The sequence below is a fragment of the Maniola jurtina genome, chromosome 4 (genome assembly GCF_905333055.1).
Source record: "Maniola jurtina chromosome 4, ilManJurt1.1, whole genome shotgun sequence".
Lineage (NCBI taxonomy): Eukaryota > Metazoa > Arthropoda > Insecta > Lepidoptera > Nymphalidae > Maniola > Maniola jurtina.
The window spans coordinates 3,057,572-3,084,700 of NC_060032.1; the positions used below are offsets into that span (position 1 = coordinate 3,057,572).

The window sequence follows — 27,129 nt, forward strand, 5'->3', positions numbered from 1 at the left end:
AAATAATATAATTATTATCATATTATTATTAGCAGTTGTAACAACATATTTCAAAGCAGCCTAATGTCTGCGGTGAATTGCCCCTTTAATAATTGCTTTTCCCATGCTCAAACTATTGTAAAAATGGAAAACGTGTGTAAGCTGTATTAATTATGTCATTATAATGCATAAATTCAACTTTAAAAAGATAGTGGTTGAACAACAGTCATCCTAACTTCCTTACTGTAATATAATAATTCATTGTTCAAAAATTTTAATAAAAATTATTAGCTACAATAAAGTGTGGAAAAAATTGAGCAGATTTGGCACGATTGCAGACATGGTTACTTTGTTAGTCTTATTGTGTGATGTGGTGATAGTAAATTTAAGATTAGTTTTAGATGCAGTGAGTAAGTAACATTGCCTTAAGTTATCAGGGCTCCTTTGCATTACAAGAACTACTTATTAGACATCACTCATAGTGATCGGATCGGGAAGTGGCCGTATCGGGAAGTGGTCATATCGGGAAGTGGTCATAACGGACCGAAATGATTTAATGCCTCGGTAGTTAAAAGGGAGACGCTGACACAGTCAAAGGCGCGCCGCGCCACGAGGATGAATATCAGATTTTTTCGCACTTAAGAAACTATAGTATGAAGCGTAGAGTGGAGAAGGATAAATAGACGTAGCCTCAGTTTGCCTCATGCTTGACTTGAAGCTGCAAAACCTTTTTTTTGTCTCGTTCCTAAATCGTAGACTTCTCAAACTTGAAGTACTTTCTCTGTAGAAAAGGGTACAAGGCTTCCCTGTCCACTTTTTACCTATTTATTTTCACTTTTATTAATTTTTCGTACAGATAAAAAAAATAGTAATTTCTTATAATGTGAAGGATCCCTTAATGATACGGTAACAGAGTTGAGCAGTAACACTAAACTTAAGTAAAATTAAGATCTTGGATCCCAACGTACTTAGGATTTCACAGCCGTTATAAATACATAATGGAAAATTTATATTTCTAACAACCAAATCGCATCTACTTAAATAATTAATTAACTCTCAACAAAGGCGGAATAGGACTATAATAATTTGGCACTAAATAAATTAAAGAAGTAAAGTTAATACTGAAAAATCTTTCGACTGCCATCCATTTCAAACATCAAACCCAAAAAAAATAGTTTGAAACAAGAATAGCAAAACGATTTAGTGTCGTCTAGTCACTAGTGTATATTTTACTGATCAGTACACATACAACTACATACTTAATAAGCTAGGACAAGGTATAATTTCGCTTTAAATTACACGATAGCCGAGTACTCACATCGGGAATTGGCACTATATATTTTTCCTAATTTTATTCAAAGTGAGAATGTAAATATTAAATTTATTAGGACTCCTAATAATATCCAATACGATTATAACAATTAATTGCGAATTAGAATCAAAATTTCCAAACGTTCGTAAAAGTGACACGCTCACGCACCGAGTAATTAACAATATTTATCTAACATCGGGTTTAGTCTACGATGACTTTGGTCTAAGGTTTAAAAATGCAGCTATTCATTCTCGTCATCGGAGCATAGAGGCGGAGGAAGGGTGGAAACGTCGAACTTTTGCTCGGGACTGTCGCTCGAAGCTTGCGAATCAACATAGTGGCTAGAATAAAAACGTTCGACGTTATTTAAGCTGAAACGCTGGTCGAGGTCTCTAGCGAACCGCTCGTCGTTCTCATCCATCCGTTCGATGTTATGTTCGTATTGAGGGTAAAACTCTTGCGTTTGGAACATATCACCTTCCTCATAATGTTCCGGATAAGGGCTGCCTCTATATTCCTCATATTCATCTTTGTCTTGTGGTAGTTCTGTATCGGAATAGGCGAGCGACTCGCCACGGTCGAACAGGTAACTACCGGACTTGCTTATTTTAGGCGCTCTTTTTATCGTATCGATTGGATATGCATAGTCATCAGAGTCTTCTTTGTCACTAGTCTCATCATAAAATATCGGTCTAGGCTGGTGTTGGCCCGAGGTCTCGCCTAAAGATTTATCGTCAGACGAACGGTATGAAGTAGTAGACTTCACTCTTTTCAATGAGGATTGACGGCTGCTTCTGTTTGAGTACGATGTCCTCGGAGGACTACCTTCGGGGACAAAGGGTGGTTCCTGGGAATCAAGATAAGGATGTCTCAATCGTCCTAACCTGTCGAATCGAGGAAAACCCATTTCATCCTCATCAGCAGAAGAGCCAAAACCTTGAAATTGCACTGGATTAATATTGACAGGAAACTTTTGTGCCTCATACGAAGCGCTTTTATACTTGGCATAGCCCACTTGTTCATCGTCCTCAGAATAGCTGACTGGCTCTTGAATGTCACCGTTTTTAGAATCTGCTTTAGACATTTCTGACGAGCCCGACTCCACTTCGGGAATGTAACTATCAGAACATTCAGAACTCTCGATTCGTCGCACAGAATCATCGACTGCCAGATACTTGGTCCCTTTGAATTTATCACTTTCGGAGGAACACTGACTTTTTGTAGAATCTTCTTCTAACACATCTTGTATTTTTTCTTGTTTTTTACGAGTATTTGTGACTTGTTTCTTACGTCTAAATGTTCTCATCCTCTCGCGAGGATCCCTTATTACATCCAAAGAACTGTCGGTATCATTCCCGCTCGGCGGGCTTTTAAGCGAAATATTTCTCACCAGTAGCGATTTTTTGACTGGCGCTTTGAGAGGCTGTATCGGTGGAGATTCAGAGCTTAGACTACTTGAGTAATAAGGCGAGCATCTAGAAAGAGGTGTTTTTCCAGACCTATCTTGGGATCTTTTCTCCTGTAGATCTCTGTGAATAGAATCTCTAGGTAATTCCGGGACTGTAATAATCGGTAAATCAGATGAAGACAAATAATGTTCATGAAAAGACCAGCTCTTCGGTTTACTTCGGTACTGTTGAGATGTTTTATACTCTTTAATCTGATTCTTAGATAGTGTTTTATCATCATAACTAGCGTGCTTTGCTAGAGGTTTGTAATCAGACCTTACGAATTGACTATTAGATTCCTCTCGAATAATGTTAGAAAATTCTTGACTCTGGTATCTTTCACTGTGCTTTTCTTCTTGACTGTATAATTGAGAAGGTATATCGATATCTATTTCAGGTTGTGGACCAAACAAGTATGTTTTATCATAGCCACTGTCTTCACTCTGGCATCGTAATGTGGGTCGAACATATTTGTGCGATTCTTCTTCGTAGCTGTAACTTTTAGGCGGCGCTTTCGAATACCGATCCTGTGATAAATCATGCGATGCAGGAAATCCTTTCAGTCTTTGATCGAATCTGAGAACCCCGTTAGTATGTTTTTGTAAACTACTTAGTGAACTGGAACTCGATTTATCTGATTTGTCACTGTAGCTTATTGAAGAAGATTTATCAGTCTTTCCAGTGTATGAAGCTGTTAGTCTTAGAACAGGTTCATTGGCGTCATTACCTTCCTTGGAAGGTGATAAAACTGTTCCAGTATTCAAATCAGCATCCTCTTTCTCTTCAACGAGAGAAGGCTCCATTACAATGGTTTTGTCAGACTTAGTATCATCGTGCTCTGGTTGATCTTCACGCGCCGTAGCAATCAGAGTGTGACTTGTACTAGCTGACCAGTCGGATATAGACTGAGCTAACGTAAGAGTACTATCACTTTTTGTCCCTGAACTACTATCGATCCCTTTTCTAGAACCTGTTGTATCTGAACTACACAGCTTGTCATATTTAATATTCTCAGAACTTTTGTCAAGACTGCTACTTTTTGAACTTGCTTCTGCTTGGGAACTCATTTTTGGTATCGGTTCTGATTTTTTACTTGTTAGCGAAGCAGAATATTTTTTTGCAGCAGTTTTTTCAGACTTCTCACTCTTTGGAATAGACACGGCTGATATACTTTCTGAAGCAGACAGATTAGCATATTGTCGCACTGTATTTGTACCTGTAGACCATTCTGAAATACTTAAACAAATCGAAGTATCTTCCGAATGAGAACTGTGGGTGCATTTCTTTTGTGGCAAGCCTATTTTAACAGTACCATCTAAATCCGTGCCAAAGGAACTGGTTTCTTCCTCTGAATGGCTACTATGGCTACACCTTTTACAAGCTCCTGAACTTCCAACGCTAAGTTTAGCCACTGCTCGAACGGTGTCTTCCACATTCGTTTGCGAAAGCATATCGTCAATCGATGTGTCAGAATTATTGGAACCAAATGAAAATTTATGAGTACCTATTTTTGACAGACTTTTATCAAAATCAGGTGAAAGTGACTTACTGTCACCAGCACCAAACACATCGTCAGTATATAAATGATCTTCATCATATATTGGACTATGGTTTGTTGGTGACTTTTGGGGCTGGCTTATTATAACTTTTTCTTCAATATTGCTCTTTGCAGTAAATGATTTACTTTCAGCCCGTGTGCAACATGTACCCATATCACCCATTAGACATGAAGCTTTGCTAATCGTACCACTTAAACATGATTTGTCATAGTTAGGAACTACACTTTTATTAAGACATGTAAATTCGTCATGATTTTCTAACGGTTCAACCATGTAGCCAGATTCATCATAAGGAATGGGTTTAGACTTTGTCTGTAAATCTCCTGAAGTTTGTTCTGTGGATTTTTCCGATTTAGATTCTTGAATATCTCGCTCCAAATCTTCATCGTTATTTAATGTATCACTGTCATCATCTGATCCTACATGACCCTTAGAGCTCTCTGATCGTATTGTAACTTTCATTGCTTGTTCTGGTTCGTTGCTCATATAATAAATATGAACTTTTTCAACAATAGGCGTTTCCAAAGTTCCAGAAACGAAAGAACTTAATTCGTCATACTCACTGGATTTTTGCCTTGCCAATTCAGACATGGCTGTTTTTGGCGTAACCGCTGGTGGTAACTCTGGTAATGGCCAATCTTCAGAATCTTGACTTTCACTTGCCGACGATTGTTTCAAAGGAGCTAAAAGGTTGCTTCCTTCACGTTTCTTAGATTCAGCAGCATCTTCACCTTTCTTGCTATTTAGTTTGTCTAATTCTTTTTTAGATTCAGAATACATTTCGCTGATTTTAGTTTGATCGATAGGAATATCAGGCATTTCTGCTGATGTCCTTCGATCTGTATCAGATATATACGCAATATTAGCATTACTCGGGGGATCTGAACTGAGGCTTGCTTGGTGATCACTAGAATTTAAAGATTCCTCGTTTATGCTCTCGGACCGTGAACACGCTTTAGTTGAGTCTTCATCTGCGCTAGTTTTTTCTGAGGCCGTGCTGCGCTCTGAGATCCGAGATAAAGTGCGCCCAAAGTTTTGTCCATACCCAATAACGACATCAGACGCAGATGTAGACGACGTAGCGGGATAAAGGAAATTAACGGGAAAATCATTCAAATCGTCAGTAAAATCTGCTTCAGTGGAATCTTTCGAAGTGTTCGCCGACAGTGGCGGATTTTTAGAAAATGAATGAAAGTCATCCAACATTCTTTGATTATTATATTCAAAAACATCTTTGTTTACAGCTAAACTTTCATAACCTTCATGATCTTGAGGAATCCAAGCTTCTTCAATGCTAGTACTATTTTCACTACCAGAAGCTCCAAAAAATGGTCGCCAAGTTGGTTTCAATTCTTCCCCACGACGATAAGCTTCACCTAAAGATCCCGACGTAGACTCTGTTGTCTCAAAAGAACCTCTTGATTCAACGCTTAGAGATCCTCTTGAATCCATGCTTGACTTTGATGAGCTTTTTTGTTCATCGAGCCGTACTTTTCGTCTAGAGGATGAGTCATCAACGCTAAGAGATCCTTTCGATGGCGTCGTTGTTGTTGTAGTGTCCATACTTGACTTTGAAGAACTTTTTTGGTCAGTGTCTTTTAAACGTCTTTTCTTCATTAGCTCTTGTTCAAAAGATGAAGTAATAACGTTACCATCATCATCAAAATCAACTGTCATATTTTGGTCTTCCTGAGATATTGTAATTGCAATTTTAGTTTTCTTTACGGTTTTTTGCAATTCTTTTTTAATATCAGATGCTTTCGATGCAGCTGAGTGACTGGACTCCGATTCCTCAACCACACATTTTCCTATTTTGTCTAAGCCACTCTTTCTTTGATTTGGCTTTGAAAGTTGCTCTACAGTCTTATGAATACTTTCAGAGCTGGAATCTGAATCAGATGGCGCTTTTAGTGAATCTACCTGACCTTGTTTTTCCAAAGTTGGAGTGGGAGATTTTCTAGCACTGAATTTTGAAGGACTTCTTGGGCTCTCAATACGGCCTATCTCAGGAATGGGGGACGGGGATTTAGAGTTCGATTTCGAATGTTCACTTGATAGCGTATGCTGGGACAACAAATGTTCTTCGCCATATTCCATAGCTTGTTTCAGTTCTTCGAGACACTCTCTATCTTTTTTATTAAGTTTCTCAATATCTTGAGATATACCTAAAGGTCTCGCAATAGAACAACTCACACTTGATTCGTCATCAATCGAGCTTCCTTTAATATTAGCACTTGAAGGACTTATATCTTTTTCTATGCTTGTCCAAGAAGTAGACTCCGAACTTCGAGAGCGTTCTGCACTTAACTTAAGCAACTCGCTACGTCTTGACTTAGTCGGTAAAAGTGTTTTTTGTTCATTCTTTTGATCTGTGGGTGATATATCATTTGCACTTCCAGAACTACCATTGTGATCGCCAGATTCAGATTTATGTGTCGATTTTGAAGTACTGGAATCAACAAATGGAAGATTCTCAATAGTGGGGCTATTTTCTTGTGGAGGAGTTACAATAATTCTATTTTTATTTTTAAATTTCAACCCCAAATCTACCGATTTGGATAAATCTTTAATTTTTAATTCACCTTCCGATTCACTTTCAAGCAATAATTGTGACATAGATTCATGTTTTAAGAATTCAGCTAAACTCGCCGAAGACTCTTCAAATGTACTTTGCGCTTCTACAGCTTTTTTAATTTTAGATGTATCTGAAAGCGGCATATCTGTATCAGCTGTGAGCTCGTCACAATGCTCAGTCATCCCCGATGTATCGTCGCTTTTACCTAGATGCAATTTAGTCAATTTTTCTTTTTTAGAAGTTTGATCTTGATCTGATGAACTGTCAGCATCTATAAAAGGCAACGAAATACCCAACATATTACTGTCATCTGACATTTTTAATTCACTAACTTCAGTGATTGATTCTTCTTCACTCGTCAAACGTGTTACTTGTGGCTTCTTTTCATCCAATGACTTTTGCAAGTCTTGACTACTCTTGCTTTCATGAAGTTCTGACTGTCTTTGTTTATTATATATTTCAATTTTTCTTCGTTCCATAATTACTGTTTGAGTATCATTTTCTATGACAGTATTCTGAGAACTAGTTATCCACTCGATAGAAGAATCGTCTTCAGTTTTTTCTTTGTAACTATTAGTAGGCGATACTTCCTTTGCTTCATGTTCTTGAATAACAGTGTCTGTTTCTTCTTTTACAGTTGGATGAACGTCAACTGTAACAACTTCTAGCTTGAAATGTTTATCAGTAGTCGGTTCCACAATAGACGCAGGTGTTACATAATTTCTATCCAAACTTTTGGATTTCACTTTTGCTTCCAAGTAAGGATCCACTTTTCTATCCAAACTTTTTGATTTTACGCTAGGATGAACTTTCTGGTAAACTACTTTGCCTTCAATTTGTTGCTTAATTTCTTGCTTCTTTGATAAAGTTTTAGGAGATTTTTGCAAACTCGCCAAATCATCAAATTTATCTTCCAACGACTGGGACTTATCATCCATACTTTTATTAATTTTATTATTAGTTTTTGTCGTCTTTTGATCTTCAAAGCTTCTGCTTATTTTCCCTGCAAGTTTATTATCAAGTTTTTTCGGCGATTTTGCTATAAATACATGATCTTCAGCCTTACTGTTAATTTTAGTTTCAATGATTATTTTGTCACCTTCTGTCTTAACTAAAATTTTATCTTCAGGTGGTGGAAATGGTGGCAATGTATCCTTCACTGGACTTATCAACGTCTTCGTCTGCTTCAATGCTGCTTCAAAGAGCATTTGTTGTTTTTCTTTACGTTTCGCGATTTCTGTATCACTATCTTCTTGAGATTTAGTTCTTTCTTTACTGCCGCCCCGCTTAACTTCCATTTTTTCTAACGATTTCGATTTTTCTTTAGAAACTCTTTTTACTGCTTGATCTAATTCTTGACTTTTAGCTCTCACCATATCTAAAGGAGGTACTGTCAAGAAATCGGGACGTTCTTTAAGTGTTGATGGCAATGATTTTTGGGTTTGAAGAGCTTTCACTTTTGTAGCATTTGTATCCAGAGAGCCAGCCTTACTTAACTTACTAGTTTTCTTTTCATCAGGTTTTGGTTTTAATGTCAATTTTTTCTTGTCTTTTCTTTTAATTCTTTCGATATCAGGTACTATTTGATCTTCACTCAAATCTGATAATTTACGAATACTCCCTCTTGGTGAATTCAAGGAAGAAGTCGGTGAACGAGAGGGTGATTTTGATAAAGGAGAGCGAGATAAAGGCGACCTATTCATTGGAGATCTGGACGGTGATTTTGCTTTCGATAATATTTTAGTTATATCGTACTGCCGCTTAAATGAACGAGGTCTTCGCTGTTCAACTAAATCTTCTAAAAGTTTCATTTCTTCTTTATCAATCTGAACTGAATTTGGTAGAACCGATGACGATTCTGCGGCATGTTCTTCTTCCACTTCATCAATTTTATCAATAATATCTTTCTTAGGAATACCAGTTTTTTGTAACTTATCATCTATCAATGACTTCTCCTCCAAAATAATTTCTTCCTCATTATCCTCGACAGTATCATCTTTCGACGAAAAAGCATTCATTGGTGGCAATCGATGCAATTGAATTACTGGTGTGTCCAAACTTTTAGCCCTACGGCTAGACGTGGGAGACTCTTGAGCTTTTTGACGTTGTAGAGAAAATACCGAACCTTCAGAAAGATTCAGTCTAGCATGCGCAAAAAGAATCGGAGTTCCACCAGTTTTACGAAGCATCGGTGAAATTAATTCATCACGTAAACTCTTTTTTACATCAAGCTTACTTGAATCTTTCTTATCAACTTCACTTTTCTCTTCCGATGTAGTACGAATTCCTGTCACTTTTTGAATTTCTAAATCAATAAGCTGTTCATCATCTGATTTCAGAAATTCCGTACTTTCTAGTATGGGAGACGGAATGTTTTCATTATATTCCCAAGTAGAACTTTCTTTGCTGACTTGTTTTATTTCTGGCGCCTTGGGAATAATATCATCCTCTGAACTTGGAATAGAAATAGATCGCTCAGAAATTCGCCGCAATTCCGTGGCAGTACCACTCACGCTGTCTAAAACCTGTGGGTTATATTTTGCTTCCAGTTCAGCCAATTTTCTGCATTGTGGCGGTGATCCCTCTATTTCTGTTGAACTCATAGTTTGTCCTCTATGCCAAGCACCCGATGTGATTTTATCATATTCATGTTGAAGTATAGGCTCCAAATCCTTGCGAGACTGTGGTGGAGAAAACTCTAATTTTGGTGCAGCTTCTGTGGTACCAAAAACGTCATCAGAATCTACACTTTCGTCATCAGATGAGAACGACGTTATTCTTATTTTGTTGTTACTTTTATTTTTAACTTTACCGCCTACTCCTTTTTTACCAGTACCGCGACCTTTAGGCATTCTTTTAGAGGGTAACTTCTCTGATTTTGACTTAATATCCGCGCGTAGCTTTTCAGCAGCTGTAAGAGGCTTTGGCTCTTTACAAATTGGTGGCTGTTGAACATTTCGTCCGTTTATAGAAAATTTAATATCATGTGTATATTGTGACTCTTGTCTCATACTATCCGTTTTTGAACTTGTAGCCGAATCACTTTCTATTTGACTTAATTTAGAGTTTAAGGTCTCCAGCAATGCAGAATCCAAAGTTTTTGTAATATCCCTTTTTGGACTAGGTAAATGTTGTAATTGTCCGCTTTTATTCACTTCTAAAGTAACAGGATCAACTTTTGATAAATCAATATTTTGCGTAAACAGAAAGTCACGATTTTCAACTTCCAAAAACTTTGAAACATGGTCTGTTTGAATACTATTTCTTGGTGATTTTGGAGACTTTGGTGACTTTGGAGATTTGGGAGATTTAGGTGACTTGGGCGATTTAGGTGACTTTGGAGACTTAGGGGATTTAGGAGAACGAGGAGATTTAGGATGATCGTGATATTTGCATCTCGAGTGAGCGTTAACAACATGGCGACCATTTTGCGGTGGCAATGTTATAATATCCGGCGGCTGTCTCTTATCCCCAAGAGGCGAAGGAGCAGTGCCATTCATTATGTGTCTTTTATGCAAAACATAAGGAATATCGTAACTGTCTTCAACAGATTTTTTATTGTCATTAAATCCAGCTTTAAAGTCATCAAAATCTTTGAAATAATTTTGTGGTAAGTCAAATAGTGGTCTTACAACATCAGTGTGTCTTGCTGGTAATTCAAAGTGGGACCGCTTAGTTGCGATGGGGGGAGCACTAGGAATTTGACGGAAAATGTAATCTTCATCACTAGATTCTGCCGGTGTTAAATCGATAGATTTTTGATGCATAAGCACATGTCTCCTCGAGTTAACACTACTAAATCGTGGTCTATTAGCCAAACTATTGGGATCACTTTTTGTTCTTTCTACTGTTGGATGAATATATGGTACTGCGGCATCAGCAAGGCGACTACTAGAACTGGTATCGAGTATAAGTTTAGGGTTGTACTCGTCAAAGTGTGTCTTAGCCATAAGTTCCTCTTTTAAATTTTCTTTTCTAATAATATGCGTGTGAACTTTTCCTCGCATAGACTTATCAAACTCAGACTGAAGAATGGAAGAAGTACCGGATTGAATAGCGGCTGCTTTAGCTCTGTTTTTAGCATACTCGATACTGTCCATTGCTGGCAATATTCGAACATTAACATCCGATTCGTTCGACGATTCTTTAACAAGTAGCGAAGGCGGATTTTCCTTACTAGTTGAGCGCGTCAGAGATTCAATTTTATCTTTATCAAAACTAAATACAGTTTCAGATGACCGACGCCGTTGGTAGTTGTGCATTTTAACCGCTCTGTTATTATCAATTTCGGTATCTAAACCAGCAATTTTCTCGGGCCATATATGCGTTGTGCGCGGAATCATATCTTCGTCTTCAGTTGACAATTCATCGGGTTTTTTCATTGGACTTGAATCAGAATATTGAGCATATTGATCGAGTTCTACATTTTGTAAGCTCGAAGAATGCAAAGCAGTAGATTCTTTGTGCTTGTTATTACTTGGAAATGTAGAGTATGGCGTGGGAATGTGATAATAATTGGGCGAGGTAGCCAAATTTGCAATGAGGTCCTCGTGAGATTTGTCGAAAAGTGTTTTTTCCCTATATTCTGGCTTTTCCATACCTATAAATGTCGATTGGGTATCGTAAAAATCTTTCTCAGAATCTTGACTGGACGAAGGGGATATCGGCTCGAAGGGGTCAATGTAAGCGCTCTGAATACTACTACGACGCCTAATGTGCAAGTCTTCAGGCTCATACAAATTCTTTTTACAATCGTAATAATCGGATTTGGAATCCTGACTAGACGTTCTAGAACCCGACCTGTCGGAACTTTTACTTTTAAGAGTCTCACGAGATTTTTTGCTGTCGGTATGGTACACGCTGTCTCTGGACTTTTTGCTAGATTCGGCACTACTCTTCGACAGTTTAGAGTCATAAATATCGCTTTTAGATTCCTGACTGGAGGTTCGAGAACCGAGAGTGCGCTTGATCTCCTTATAGAAATTCCCATCGGAACGAACCGACAGTTTCTCCCGCGGGAGAATTCTCGGATCGTCGATGAGGAAGGGATCCAACGGTAAATCATTGTCGCTTTTATATTTAAGACCAGAAATATTGAGATTCGCCTCCCGGTCCTCGGCCTCGGAGAGATGGGAGAGGGACTGGTCGTCGTCCGAGGCCAGGTCGTTGCCCGAGTCGAGCGAGCAGGAGCGTGTGCGAGCGGGCGGCGAGCGCGGGCGCACGCGCGCGTAGCGGCGCCGCTCCGACTCGTCGTCCGAGCGTTCGATAAGCTCGTAGCTGTCGTGCGAGATGTCGTCCTGCGAGCCGCTGCGCACGAAGCCGGGCAAGTCGAGGCGCGGCTCGCTGGTGGCGCCGGGGAAACTGGACGAGTAGGTGCGGCCGATGAGCTCGCGCTGCGCGTCCAGCGAGCCGCTCGCGCCCAGCACGAAAGCCAGCGTGCGCGCGTCGTCGTAGCGCGTGACGGGCGAGTCGACGCGGCGCGGCCAGTAGGCATCAAGGTCGGCGTGCACGGAGCGGGCAGCGGGCCGGCGCTTGGCGCGGCCGGCGTCGTCGAAGCTGAAGTCGCGCAGGTTGCGGCAGCTGGCGCTGCGGCGCCACGGCGCGCGGCGCGGCAGCGGCGGCGGCGCTTCGTCCGGCTCGTCCAGCACGAGCGAGGCGCCGGAGCGCGACGAGCGCGTGGAGGCAGCGGAGTAGATGTTGCTCTGCGACAGCTCGTACTCGAGGCGCTCGGAGGACTTGTTGAAGCTGGAGGACTGCTTGGCAAGCACGAAGTCCGGGTAGACGCTAAGGGGCGGGGAGTCTGCGGCGGGGCGCGTGGCAGTGGGTGTGTGGGTGTGAGTGTGGGTGTGGATGTGGGTGTGCGTGTGGGTGCACGTGGCGGTGTGCGTCTGACCTGGCGTGCGCGGACGCGACGCACGAGGCGGCGGAGTGGGAGCGCGCGCGCGCCCACTGCCCTCCGCAAGCGTCCAACACGGCGATGTCTGCGGCACAGAAACACGAATTATCATTAAGACCACAACGGCGAGACAGTGAAGCATTAAAATGAACATTGAAGGTCAGTAATACTGCAGAAGGACATCAACTCACCAACGGTGTCGTCGTCTGAGGAGGCAGAGGCGAATCCTCCGTAGGATGATGATTGACCTCCGCATGTGTCACCACTGCGGGACCCGCCTATTTGACAATATTGATTAACATTATACAACATACAACTGACATATAAAATTGTTAACATACAATTTTATTTATTAGAGTACATGTTAAATGGTGCAGTAAAATTAAAAACTGTGATGATAGATTTAGTAAAACAATGAGGTAATTTGTAAAAACGAACAAAGTAATGAGCTGTTAAAGACTTTGCTTGATGTAAGCACGATTAATTAATAAAAAAGCTTGCCAAAGGTTCCAAAAATGATTTGTTAATAGAGTCTTACACAAGGAATGATGAATCTTACATAATAAATGCAGCATTCGTTATCGACATTTATTTCAAAAAGTAAGTAAGGTAAAGTAAAGTAGTAAGTTACCTAAAATTCTCAGTCGAAACGAATGCTAGTTTGATTTATATGCAGAAGTCAGTTAAAGATGTATTTTGGAAAAAATTAGGAATGTACGAGATAGACAATTTTGAGTAAAGCCCTTACGATTTGATTGCAGTACAGTTTTGTAAGCTGAAAAAAAAGGAAAAAGTAACAAATATTGTTTATATGCAAAAATAAAAATAGATCGCAATTTACATCTAAGTATTATGAAATTACTAATATCTCTAAATGAAAGCTATTAAGTTTACTATCTTGTGTAAAGTCGTGCGTGTTATACTAAAGAAATTGACATAAGTTTTAGTATTCAAATGTTTGTATAGTGCCTGGCAAACAACTTGAACCTGAGGCGCCGTACTAGCAGAAAGTTGGCGAATCCAGCAACCCTGGATCGACTTATCAACCAATAGCGTGCATCCGTACCGACTGACCAACCAATCACGTGCACCCGACAATCGTCCGCAAATCACGTGAATGTTCAAATTGTTTGCTGGGCACTGTAACCTACAATTTGCATCCATGCAACAACGAGCGGCAATCAAAAACGTCAAAGAAAAAAACATTGTGAGAACGCATGACCGCGTGGTTGGAGTGTGGTAGGTGGTGCGGTCTGTGATGGTAGATAGCAGTTTTTAAAATTCCGTTACAAGTTACCCCTTGACTGCTATCTTACCTGGTGGTATAATGCAGTCTAAGCTGGAAGCGGGCTAACTTAGAACACTTATGGCAGTTATAGTTGTTAACTGTGTAGTTCGTCTCACACACCTTGTCACTCGTGGAAACGTAAGCGGTAAATTGATGGGGTTGGTTGCAAAGTAACAGTGAGCTAAACTGTACCTGTACCACAATACAGTGGTGATTTATGTGTAATTAATGACTGTGTAGGTGTAGTGGTAGGAGTGAAATTATGAAGTCTGTGGCGGCAGATCCGTAGTTTTAGGAGTTAAGTGTATGGTTACTTTCTCTCAGACTTGTAGGCGGGAGTTGCAAGCTGGTTAGGCTCACGCTTACTGAAAGTAGAGGTGTGTGACTGTGTGTTTAAGTGTGTGATAGTGTGTATTAGGTGTGTGATAAGCATGTCTCACGCACCTTGCCCTTCGTGAACGAGTAGGCTGTAGTTGCAAGCTGGTTTGACTTACTCCTACTGAAGGTAGATGTAATATATCGAAGTAAAACGCCGAGTTGCAACAACGGTTTATTATGGACTGCTTACATCAATTGACAGCTACAATATTATTTCCTAGAATACCCGCATAACATTATAATATACTACACTATCCCCCCCTTTATTATGGGTACATTTTTACTATCCTATTATTTACTTGTATACTTAAAATTAAACATTCCGTAGGCCACTATAAAAAAATACTCAAAACTATAACTTAATTAACATACCTAAATATTTAAATACAAGGTTTAATACATAAATGTAATTCAACTACAATGTTCAAATATTATCATAACCGAACCGAACTGGTCGGCGTCGGTTCCGTTTATTTAGCACCGGGGATGTTCCAGTACGAGATTCGCCCCCGTCGTCGTCAACCTCATTACCCGAACACGAACAGCTATCATAGTCAGCTAACGCTGCTTGAGCAGATACCGTAGGGTGACCACGACTGTTACTCGACGTCGAATCTCGACTGGTCTCCGCCGAACTAGAACGCAATTGATCTGCATGTCGCGTCCATCGCAAACCATCCTCAGTCTCAACCTCGTACATATTTCGTCCCCTCCTACTCTTAATTATCGCTGTACACCACCTTTTATTCTTGCGAAAGTCTTGAGCCCATACTTTATCTCCTTCTACCCAAACCCTTTCAGTTCCGCCTTTTGCCAGTGCTCTTTTTTGCAACCGATCCGATACCGATTCCACAGCTCCCGATTTTAATAGGTCTAACCGCGATCTAAGGTGACGTCCAAACATCAATCTCGCAGGTGTTTCCCCGGTAGTACCATGGATACTATTACGGTAATCAAGAAGAAATCTTTGCAAAAAACTATTTATGTTAATTTTTTCAGCTTCCGCTTTTTTTAGAGCCCTTTTAACCGTTCGAACAGCGTTTTCCGCTTCTCCGTTAGAAGAAGGGTGATAGGGCGCGGACGTAATATGTTTAATACCATTGTTTTTCAAAAATGAAGAAAATTCTTCGCTGGACAGTTGCGGGCCGTTGTCACTTACCAGGATCTTGCAAAGTCCAAAACGGGAAAATATCTCCTTCAATTTTAAGATCGTATTTGCCGCAGTCGTAGTAGACATAGGTACGACTTCGAGCCATTTAGAGTGTGCGTCAACTAAAATTAAGTAGGAAACCTTTTTAAATTCAAAAAAATCTATATGAACCCGCTCAAATGGACTGGACGGCCACGACCACGGCACCAATGGGCTTTTCGGTGGCAAGTCCGCAACGTCTCCACACGTCCGACACGCTGAACACATCCGTTCCAGGTCGTTATCTAGACCGGGCCAAAACACAAAGCTTCGCGCGAGCCCTTTGCATTTAACCATACCTAAATGTGAGCCATGCAGCTCGGCCAACACCGCGGGCCGCAGCGCCAGGGGCACGACCACGCGACAGCCCCACATCAAACATCCATTCTCGACATATAGCTCTTCGCGACGCCGCCAATATGCGCTCATTTCTCGGTCCGCTTCTTTAAAACCCGATTTGGGCCAGCCCGTCCTCACAAACTCCAACACTCTAGATATATATTTATCTTTTGCTGATTCTATCCTAATCTGACTCGAATCAATTGGGAATCTATTTTCAATAAATTGAATAAACGTGTTCGCGTCGTTATTACCTCCCGGTGCTTGTATTGGTAATCTAGATAAGGCATCGGCGTTATTCTCTTTAGATTGAACATACTCGATGTCGTACTGGTAACCCGACAGTAAAATAGCCCATCGAATTAACCGCCCCGACGCCATTTGCGGGATGTCTTTTTTTGAACCGAAAATGGCTATCAACGGTTGATGGTCAGTACGCAAAATAAACCTACGACCGTAAAGATACGTATGGAATTTTTTAACCGCAAATACTATCGCCAGTGCTTCCCGTTGGATCTGACTATAGTTAGCCTCCGCCGAGCTAAGCGTGCGAGACGCGTATGAGACGGGCCGTTCGCCGTCCTCCCCGCGCTGCGACAACACCGCGCCCACCCCGCGCGCGCTCGCGTCACACGACACAATAAGTGGTAACCGCTCGTCGTAATGCATCAAAACCGGACAACTGGTTAGAGCTATCTTAATATCCTGGAACGCCTTGTCTTGTTCCTCACTCCACTTCCATTCGACACCTTTTTTTAACAATGTGTATAGAGGGGCTAATAAAATAGATATATTTTTAATAAATTTAGAATAAAAGTTAACCATTCCGAGAAAAGATTTTAACTCTGACACGTTACTCGGTTTCGGTGCCCTAACTACCGCTTCAATCTTTTTATCGTCCGTCCTAATCCCGTGTTCCGATATAATAAACCCCAAATAACTGACTTCTTTTTCAAAGAAAAAACATTTCTTGCCGGACTGTAAGACCCTCTTCCGCCAACCTTTTAAACACTGCATGTAAGTTTTTTTCATGTTCTTCTTCCGTTTTACCGGTAATAAGAATGTCATCTAAAAAAACTGAAACGTTAGGGATCCCAGCTACCACTTGCTCCATAATACGCTGGAAAATCGACGGAGCTGACGATAATCCGTAAACCAGCCTATTGTAAACATATAAACCCCGGTGGGTATTAACGACGGTATATTTCTTGGACTCATCTAAGGTTACCTTTTTTTTTTTTTTTTTTTTTTTTTTTTTTTAATTTATTTAATCAAAAAAAATTCACAAGAAACTATAATATTATTATAAACCTGGCTATACGCTTCCGATAAATCGATTTTAGTGAACCTTTTCCCCCCGTTTAAGTTATTAAACAATACCTCGGACCTAGGTAACGGATATTTATCAATTTCGAGCATCGGATTTACCGTGCTTTTGTAATCTCCACAAATCCTTAAGGAACCATTGTTCTTTAAAACTACTACTAAACACGAGGCCCAGTCTGAGGATGGTACGGGTTCTATAATACCTGCAGATTCCATGCGCTGAAGCTCGGCGTCGACGTCCCCGCGCAGTGCGAGCGGGAGCGGCCGCGCGCGCCGGAACACCGGCCGCGCGTCCTCCCGCACGCGCAGCGTGGCGCACTGGCTGCGCAGCCGGCCCAGCTTGCCACTGAACACTCCCGGGTACTCACTTATAAACTTATTTTTATCGAATCCGCCACATTTTTCTTTACCGATAGCGAGGACCGATTTAGGCACCGTAATACTCATACGCAACTTTATTAACCACTCCCTACCTAGCAAAGGCACCGCGCCTTTAAAAATTATGTATAATTTAAGGTTTTCACTGATAAGGCCATACTTAACGGGCACTATGATATAACCGACACATTTAATATCACTTCCGTCATAGCCTTTTAGCTTGTAACTATTATCATGTACCTTGTATTTCGAAAACATCTCCGCATATATTTTGTCACTTATACATGATATAGGCGAACCGGTATCCACATGCATGGCCAGCCGTCTATTCGCCACGGTCACTTCGGCCACTACCGGATCAGATCCCGTCAGTCGTACCATGTACAGCCCGCTGGGGCCTCCGACTCCTTCGTCATCATAATACCCAGCCGAGTTCTCACGTTCGCCGTCACTGTCACCGCTTCGTTCTATCCCTTCCACTCGATGTGCTGTATCTAGCCGGAGGACTTGACCCTCCGCTTTCCGTCCCGCACTAGGGCATACGCGCTGCAGATGTCCAGGCCTCAGGCAGACCCTGCAAGTAAAGTTCTGATAGCGGCAGTCCGGCCTAGTGTGGTCTCTGCTTCCACAGCACAGACACGCTCCGGTCTTCTGTCGATTATTTAGCCCACTTGCATGACGGCCCCTACTTCCAGAACCTTCGTAACGCCGCCGCGACTCCGCGCGCGCGGCGCCCTCGAGACGCGGTGGGCGCGCCCCCTGCGCGTGCACCGCATGCACCGCGCCGTCCGTCGTCGTCCGTTGTTCAACTGCCGCAGCGTCATTCGCGGCTGCTTCCAACGCAACGGCCTTTTTGAAGGCCGACGCGAAGGTCACGCTATCCTCGCAGAATAACCTTTGTCGTGAAGTTTCACTGTATAGGCCACATACAAACTGGTCTCTCAAGTTCTCCTCTAGGTTATCCTTAAAATCGCAATCTCTGGCTAAGTGTTTCAAAGCTGCTGCGAACTGAGCCACCGATTCGCTCTGAGCCTGTACTCGTTTCCGAAATTTATATCTCTCCGCGAGAATCGATGGCGTTGGCTGAATGTGTTTTTTCACTAGGTGAACCAATTCACTAAATGTCATCTCACCAGGCTTCTTTGAAGAACACAAATCCACCATCAGTTCGTATGTTGCGTCACCTACACACGCGAGCAACGTAGGTACTTGTAGGTTAGGTTTCACGTCGTTGGCAAGAAAATATTGCTCCATTCGATCGATATAGGTACTCCACGTACCCGAACTGAGGTTAAACTCGCCTAATTTGCCGACCGACATCTTGCCCGACATTTAAAACTAATAAAAACTTATTATTTCGACTGCGCCACTGTAATATATCGAAGTAAAACGCCGAGTTGCAACAACGGTTTATTATGGACTGCTTACATCAATTGACAGCTACAATATTATTTCCTAGAATACCCGCATAACATTATAATATACTACAGTAGAGTTAGGTGTGTGACGGTTTGTTTAAGTGTTTGTTAGGTATGTGATGGTAGGCGTGTCACACGCACCTTGTGAACGTGTCGGCCGTAGTTGCAAACAGGTTAGGCTTACTCTAACTGAAGGTAAAATGTGTAATGGCAAGAGTGTAGTGAGTGAATCTCACACCTTGTCCCTCGTAGACGCTTACGCAATAGTTAGTGGTACCAAGTAACTAACCCAATATTGAACGTTAAGTTAGGAGTAGTCGGTGTGTAAAGGCAAAGGTGTGGTAGGTGTGAAGTGGGAAGACCGTGTTAGGTATGCGAAGGTAAGAGTGGTACGATGTGTGTCACGTACCTTGTCCCTCGTGGACGCGTAGGCGGTAGCTGGTGGGGGTGGGCGAGCGCTGGCGCGGCGCGCCGCCGCACGCGCCTCCTCCGCCGAGTAGCCCTTCATCATCAGAGAGGCCTCCAGGTAGTGAGGTTGCTTGTCCCACTCCAGGGAAATCGCTGCGGGTACAACATTAAGGATTTACACATTCTACACTAGCTCATACGTCATACGAAGCGCGTGAAATTCGTTTTATAAATTTTATTTTTACCATGGACGTGGAAGGACAAAAAGAGCGAAAACCGTCCCTGGGAACAAACTGTCTCTTTGCCCGTCATTTTTTGGTTTTGTGGCCAGGCCGCGAAAAGGTAACAAGCGGGCACACTATCCCATTAATAAATATTAGCGAGAAGCATGCTCGCCGTCACATCACTAACAAGAGTGAGCATTTCGGTGCGAGGTCACCGCTTGAGCACCTGGTGGTAGCCACTAGCCAGTACGTACCGTCGGAGCCGGGCGGCAGCGGCAGCAGCGGGTGCGCGGACACGCTGGCGTTGAGCGCGGGCGCGGACACGTTGCCGCGCGACGAGCCCGCCGAGCGCGACGTGCGGAACGAGCCCGACCTGCGACATCGGACAGAGGATGGTCACCACACCAGCTTTTGGTCACGCCCACGTCCCAGCCTAACCAAACCATACCCTAAACCTACCTACACCCCCCGCGATGCCACCTGAAACCTTTCTTTTCTAACCTAATCTAATTTTACCTAACGATCCTTCCTCTAACTTCGTAACGAACTTCGATAATCACTTGAAATAATTAATTTATGTCAAAGTTAACGCTTGTTGAGAAGTTAAGTTCCAAAACAACAGCAGAACAAGAAAGAAAGTACCAAATTTTTTGATAGATCTATGGTCATTCAGTAACTTGAAAATTATGATAGCTTCAAAACATTACCTCAACAGGTGAAACAGAAAATTATTTCGATAGTCAAACAGAATCGCAATTATATTTTGTAGCTACAGTTTGACTATTCGTTGCATTTTCAATCTGGATAAAAATGTTTTCAAATTATATTGATGAAATATGGAAAACTATGCCTGTGGTGTATGTTTGTGGCAAAACAGTCAAACCCATTTTTGCGTCGAATTTCGTAAAATCCAGGTTAATTAAAGTTCAAACAATGTTACTGAATTCAATGAAAAATTCGCGAATATAAAACTAATATAAACAAAATCAGCCAGCAATAGATGTCAGAAAAGTGCAACGTGTAAATTGTGGCGTAAATAGAAAAAGTCTAATATAAAAAACATCGATTAAAAAAAATCTACCGAATGACTCACGGATCAAGACTCAAATAAAACGGGGGAGGGATAACGACAATAAAAAATGTGCACGGGTGGATAGATTGAAAAAATTAACTCTAAAATATCGAAAGCGTCACGGGGTACCACGAGCGTGGCGCTGTATTAAGAGACAGGTGTACCAATTTTTCTGGGAGTTACTGTAACCGATTTTTTCTTTAGCAAAACCGAAGAGCCGTGAAGTATCGAACGAGTGTACCATCCTCCGCCCGACAGTCAGCGTCGTACAACGACTACTTGATTCATGTCTTTTTGGAAGAAGCGAAAGTCTCAACGTATACAGCGCATGCTCGAGAATGCTAAGGGCCGCCACTCTCTCATACCACACCGCTCTCTCATAGCACACAGTTCGTCCTTAAACATGGGCTTTAAACGCTGTCTTTTCAACCGGAACGTACGAGGAAGCATTATGAAAGATGTGTGTGAAACCCATCAAAGAAATTGTTTCATTTTCAGCTTTACTTTTTAGTACTAAAGCTATGAAAATAAACCTATTATATTGATGTTTCACAGTTCACACACTCTCTTCACTTCACATCCTCACTCATCCCTGGTGCAAAGACTATCAAAGCCGTGTACTGTAGATTTCTTTATCTATGACAAGAATTGTGTCTTCCTTTTTAAGTGGCAAAGTTTCAGTTGCGTGATAGGTAGTTAAAGTTACGTTTAACTTTGCTCGTCAATGAAATCAAAGTGGATTGCCATGTCAGGGTTAGTTAATTTTGGACGTATTATTACTCACTTGTGTAACCCACTTTGCTTTTTACTGGTGATCAAAGTAACGTAACTTTAAACATCTTTCATGCAAATAGGCCTAAGTAAGCTAGTTACATGGAGTCTATTAATTCCTTGACATGATATAATGTGTCTACAGAACACGGCTTAAAGTCCACATTTGATTGGCGATTTGTGTGCTGCGCGTGAGCCGTGCGGTGTCAATAAGGATCGACCATAATCACCATTGATACAGAATACAAAACCATTCGAAGCCTCCCTCTAACCGGTACTAATGTGTTATTAGGGATATAAGGTAACATGCAACTCCCGTTTCCATAGTTCAACGTATGGCAATACAACCCATTTACAACCAAAAGCTAGTATCTCTCAGCCCATGCGTACCACTCACCGATACATAATGCTGTAATAATATTTGACAGGCCACCCCACCCAAATTAACGCCACGCGTGTTGTTCAAACAAATCAAATAGTAGTGTTTTCTATGACCTGAGGTCTTAGGGTGAGATTTATAGAGTGCACTTTAACTTTGCTTAGACTTAAAATTGAGTTAAAACGAGACAGATTTATATGAGAGATATACATCTATCTCATTTTAAGTATGTCCTAAGTCTAAGCAAAGTCAGAGTGCGCTCTATAGATCTCACCCTTACAGCCAGAATTAATAACTAATCCATCTATCTGTAATCTTTCGATAAGAGTTATTTTACAACAAGGATCACATTATTTGTTAGGAATAGATTAATTATTATTATTAGATATTAATTCCGACCGTTCTGGTGAAAGTTTTCTTAACTAACGTGACATGTACGTTACCGAATATCTGTCATTTTAATAAGGACGAGCAAACATTGTGGCTTTCATGTTTTGACGTTTCCAGACGGCATAGTAACCATAGCCCAGTGTCTTTTTTTTATCTCGTGAAAATCTTGAACACTAGCACTCAGGGCACAGAAAATACACAACAAACTTGTTGTTAAGTAGTATGTCTATTGTCTATGGTGATAAAAAATATTCGACGCGTGGCGTGGATGGCAAGGTCCGAGTTTTTCGGCTCACAATAAATCTAAATAAATTAGACCCTAACATTATTCTCGTTATTAATTCTAAATAAGTAGTAATGTAATTCATAACTAAATTCAGCTAGGTTACAAATGGTAACAAAATCTGGACTAGGTACATTACTTACCTATCAAATAGTTTTGTTTCTTATCAAAACAAGGACTTATTTCAGTAAAGCCTACATATTAAATTAAGAGTATTGCAAAAAAAATAATTGAGAAAGAATTGCGAATCTTTTCAAATTAAAAAACGCATATATTTAAGATGACAGAATAATTAAAAAAATAACTTGAATTTTGAAAATGTTTTTAATGTAATTTGTATATTACCCAGTAAATAAATCGGTGTATATAAAAGCGTAAAGCTGTCTAAATTTTATTTAGCTGCAGATATATTATATTTAAAGTAAAAAAAATTAACTACACGAACCTAAAGCTGAGGTTCTACTGTGTTCATTAACCTGTAGCATCCCACACTCTTTGCTAGTGATATGAAATATCAATACTAAGATACTCTGTCTATAAACTGTTCTATCTGGCCTTGTTTGTATTTCATATTAGACAAGATAACCCAAAGATTTGGTCTAGCCGTTTATAGTTAATTGTCAAATCTCGACGTTAGATTGTCTAACGAAATCACAGAATCAAGTAAAATAGGCGCTGATCTTATGTTCGTCTGCACTAGAGCTGTTACGAGAACGTCGAGTGTTATAAGTTCGCAAATACAGTGAAACCTCAGCTTTAGATTTATCTATCTAGGAGCAAATAAAAAGGCCTCAAATAAATATGAACCTTTTTGAACAAAAACTAAATGCGATGGTGAATCATGCAACTACTTAATCTACTTCCTTAGGCGCCATCTCCACAGGCGAGGGAATAGCAACGAGTCCGACCTACTATCGTCGGCGATAGTATCACCCTGTGGAGATTGGTCTTTTAGGTTGAAATCTATAGAGTAATGCTTGGACTTAAGTTTCAGTTAAAACGAGACGGATTTATGCCAGCAGTATAACGCTGTCTCGTTTTAACAATATCTTACGTCTGAACAAAGTCAAAGTGCGGTCTATAGATCTCAGCCTAAGAGTTGTATCGAATTTGGTGGTACGACGAGACTCGTCGCGGTTCTCTCGTCCGTGGAGATAACGTCTTGCACTACTACCACCCCTACTAGATTTGGTCACATACCTCTGGAATGTCTGCCGTTTCACATAGTTGTCTCTCACGAACTCGACGATCTGTTTCTGCGTTTTGCCGCTATACCTGTAAAAGAACAATTTTATTTTTCCGTTAGGCTCAAGGAACATTGGCGAAGGGTCGCAGAGACAGAAGGCAATTTTTTTTTTCATAGACAAGCGCTTGGATCCAACCATATCCACCATTAAGTGATGGCACACATAATGCATGATGCATGCCTAGAACATGCATATTCACTCTCGATTTGAAGTAGCCTTTATTATAAATGGAGTAGAAAATGGAAACTAGGAGGGCATATATTCGATAGCCTAGTTGTATGAACTAAAAATTACCAAATTACCTTTGCAGCAAATTTGAATGCAAAAGAACATGTGCTTTTCAATACAGTTCTTCCAGATTTTTTTTCTATTTTTCAAGTCTTGCACCCCTGCAAATTCAAGGAACATAACGAAGGCAATAACTAAAAGGTGTTAAGGGTTACCTGAAGGAAGACCCTCGCGACATGACCCTGGTCTTGTGTCGCGGCAGGCGCGGCACGCTGGTGCAGCGGAAGAAGCCGTGGTTCTCTACGCATTTCTTCCAGAAGTTCTTGCATTCGTTGCGCCCCTCAAAGAAGAACTCTACCACGTCGCGAAAGTGGGCCTGTCAAAGAAAATTGTGTTTACCCCAATAATATTCACGTAGGAAAAATGCTGATAGCTTAAATATCTCATTTAGGCATGTCAAATGTATAAAAGTAAGACGAAACATATTTGGTATCGGCGATTTGGTGATTAATAGATGTGGTTTATTTTTCAACAGCCAAAAAAAACTTGAACACCACAATATCGCTCCGAGTATAGTTTGAGGAAGCGCTTCCTCTTGAAGCAGATTGTCCTGATCTTGGCCCAGCTGAAGGTGTTGATCATAGTGAAGTGCTGGAAGACCATAATGCCCATGTTGGCCACTACAGATACTCACATATCCCTCTGAGTGCAGTTTGATGAGGAAGCGTTTCCTCTTAAAGGAGATCTTCCTGATTTTGGCCCAGCTGAAGGTGTTGATCTTGGTGAAGTGCTGGAAGACCACGATGCCCATGTGGGCCACTGCCAGATTTAACGGCACGGCTTCGTGGTCTTTCGCGGCGTGCATTTTTATACCTGCAATGGAAACGTGTTTCGTTTGTATCTTAATTTGATTCGATTGCTCAAAAGTGGCACCTGTGCAATTTAAAATATGTCGCAACTTTACAAAATGAATATTAGTATGATAACTTAATTTCATGATACCTTTGTTACGGTCTTCTTGTCTATATTATCTTTTTTTAAGAATATTAACCATGTTAATCATGGCTAATATCCCCCTTTCCCCCTCAACTAAGCATAAAGCTTGTGTTAGGAGAGCTACGACAATAGTGCAACGGGTGCGGTTTGAACCTCCGCGGCCGGCTTTTCGGATTTCAGTCCACCCCTTTGGAGCTTTGAGACTTGTATCTTTATCTCATCTATAACGGCGATTGTTTTGAGTAGTTTGACGATCCCGTTTAAGAATCGTATAAAAAATGGTAACCTTGTTTAACTCACCATATAATTCGCATCTTCTCGCCGTTTCTAATAAATTCAAATCCGCCTCCGCCGGGCTTTGGCCACTGTAACAAGGAATATATTTACGTAAGCTCGTAAAGACGTCCCTTATTTTACAATAAACTTTATTTCTCTTATTATATACCCACATATAACTTTGTTGCATATCAGCCGATCGCTAAGCAATGTTGGTTGGTTAAACAACCAAGTCGTAACTTATTACACAATCAACTTTATTTTCTCTTATTATAAACCCACATAGGATATATGATCTAGTTACATATCACCCAATGGTTAAGTAATGTTGGTCTGTTAAACAACCACGTTGATGACTATATGGGTGACCAATTTTGATGTTAGGAATTGAGTCTTTTCATGTCTTCTATGCCTCGGTTTTGGTTATTATTACCTACATCTGATGTAATAGGCGATTAACATAAGTGTCGAAATTGCACTATTAGTTCAGGCATATTTGAGAGGATTTAAGTGCCCACCGCATTATTATTTCAAGAAAGCCCCTACTATTATGTCATTAATGGTTAGGGGTACTTACGCCGTAAAACACTCGGCAGCGAGGAATACGCAGAGAGAAACTTACATGTGTTTCTTATGGTTCTCCATTATCCGCCGCTCGGATTCCAGGTCCTGCCCGGGGAAGAACTTGTATCCGCTGAGGTACGTGTGGTCCGGATAGTCTTCTGGCACGAAGTCGCCACATTCCGCTGTTCAAAACAAGTGATGTTTGAATTTAGCCTAATATCCGATTAAAGGTCCAAACGCATTTGCTCTGCGCCAACCAAACCATACCTTTTTTTTTATACACAGGAAATGCCTAACGCATACCCTTCCGTCAGGGGAAAATCACCTAAGGCCAATTTTGCTAATGTTTTTTAACGAACTAAATTTTTAATTTAATTTAATTTTGTTTGGCGATTGGAAAATCTACAATTCCAGGACAAAGGAATATTGGTTTATGGCTGAGATTTTCGGAGTAGGAGCATATTATCTGTTTTGTTTTCATTCAATTCAATTCCAACCACATCGCTGCAGTAAATAAAGCTGAGTTTCAAATGTTATCTAAAGGGTAGCTTATACTATACAATAGATCTGGTATGCCCTAAGCTCAGGCCATAATTGACGCAGAATTGAGGTAATTGTAACAATATTACTATAACTCCTAGAAAAACTGAACTTTATCTCTGAATTTTACTGTACTGATTTTATTTATCGCGAAGTAAGTACATTAGTTAAAAAACAAACCCGAATAAAAAATAACACAAACAGAAAATAAAAAAGTTTATGTGAGTGGAGTTTCGAGTTATAGCTTCATAACAGCCACGTTGTTGTACCTCACTTAAATTTTTAGGCGTTCAGTACTTTTTGTGAGTTAAGGGGGAGTTCTATTAAAATTGTAACGGCCGACCATCAAATATAATTAACAGTTGACAACTTTATACTGACTAGTTATTTGTCTGCTGTTTCAATAAAACTCCAAAAACTTTCATTATTAAAGAATCTCTTAAGAACTAGGAGATAAACATTTTAATATTCAGTTAGTAAAATAAGATCTTCATCTAAATTGTTTTACCAAAAAAACAACCTTTTTTCGTAGGAGGGGAAATCCTCATGGGCATCTGAATCCGAATCGGATAGGGCTGGACTGGCTACCACCAACCATTCCTTTTTCCAAGCAATGTACCCTCCTTGTTATCCTACCACACTGCCACTTATGCCACAGCTATGACT

The 27,129-nt window shown here is 40.8% G+C and overlaps 1 protein-coding gene and 1 long non-coding RNA gene across 12 annotated transcripts in view; one reads left to right on the plus strand and one right to left on the minus strand.

Moving 5' to 3' along the window:
• The window catches only part of LOC123864363 (FERM, ARHGEF and pleckstrin domain-containing protein 1), an 84,677-nt gene that overhangs the window by 28,494 nt on the left and 29,054 nt on the right, over window positions 1-27,129 (minus strand). For 6 of the 11 annotated variants that reach the window (XM_045904731.1, XM_045904730.1, XM_045904732.1 and 3 more), the window contains exons 6-15: window positions 25,982-26,105; window positions 25,384-25,448; window positions 24,782-24,960; window positions 24,303-24,463; window positions 23,813-23,887; window positions 19,972-20,090; window positions 19,495-19,646; window positions 13,518-13,544; window positions 12,961-13,047; window positions 12,767-12,854 (exon numbers count right to left, since the gene is read on the minus strand). In XM_045904731.1, coding sequence (XP_045760687.1) covers window positions 12,767-12,854; window positions 12,961-13,047; window positions 13,518-13,544; window positions 19,495-19,646; window positions 19,972-20,090; window positions 23,813-23,887; window positions 24,303-24,463; window positions 24,782-24,960; window positions 25,384-25,448; window positions 25,982-26,105 — 1,077 coding nt within the window. Of the gene's footprint in view, window positions 12,609-12,656; window positions 12,855-12,960; window positions 13,048-13,517; window positions 13,545-19,494; window positions 19,647-19,971; window positions 20,091-23,440; window positions 23,488-23,780; window positions 23,888-24,302; window positions 24,464-24,781; window positions 24,961-25,383; window positions 25,449-25,981; window positions 26,106-27,129 lie in introns of those variants that run through there. The other 5 variants (XM_045904740.1, XM_045904735.1, XM_045904737.1 and 2 more) reach the window with 5 other exon arrangements.
• Window positions 6,396-27,129, plus strand: part of LOC123864413 — a 21,788-nt gene continuing 1,054 nt past the window's right edge. The window contains exons 1-2 of the long non-coding RNA XR_006795772.1: window positions 6,396-6,406; window positions 14,433-14,438. This is a non-coding gene — a long non-coding RNA (uncharacterized LOC123864413). The remainder of the gene's footprint in view (window positions 6,407-14,432; window positions 14,439-27,129) is intronic.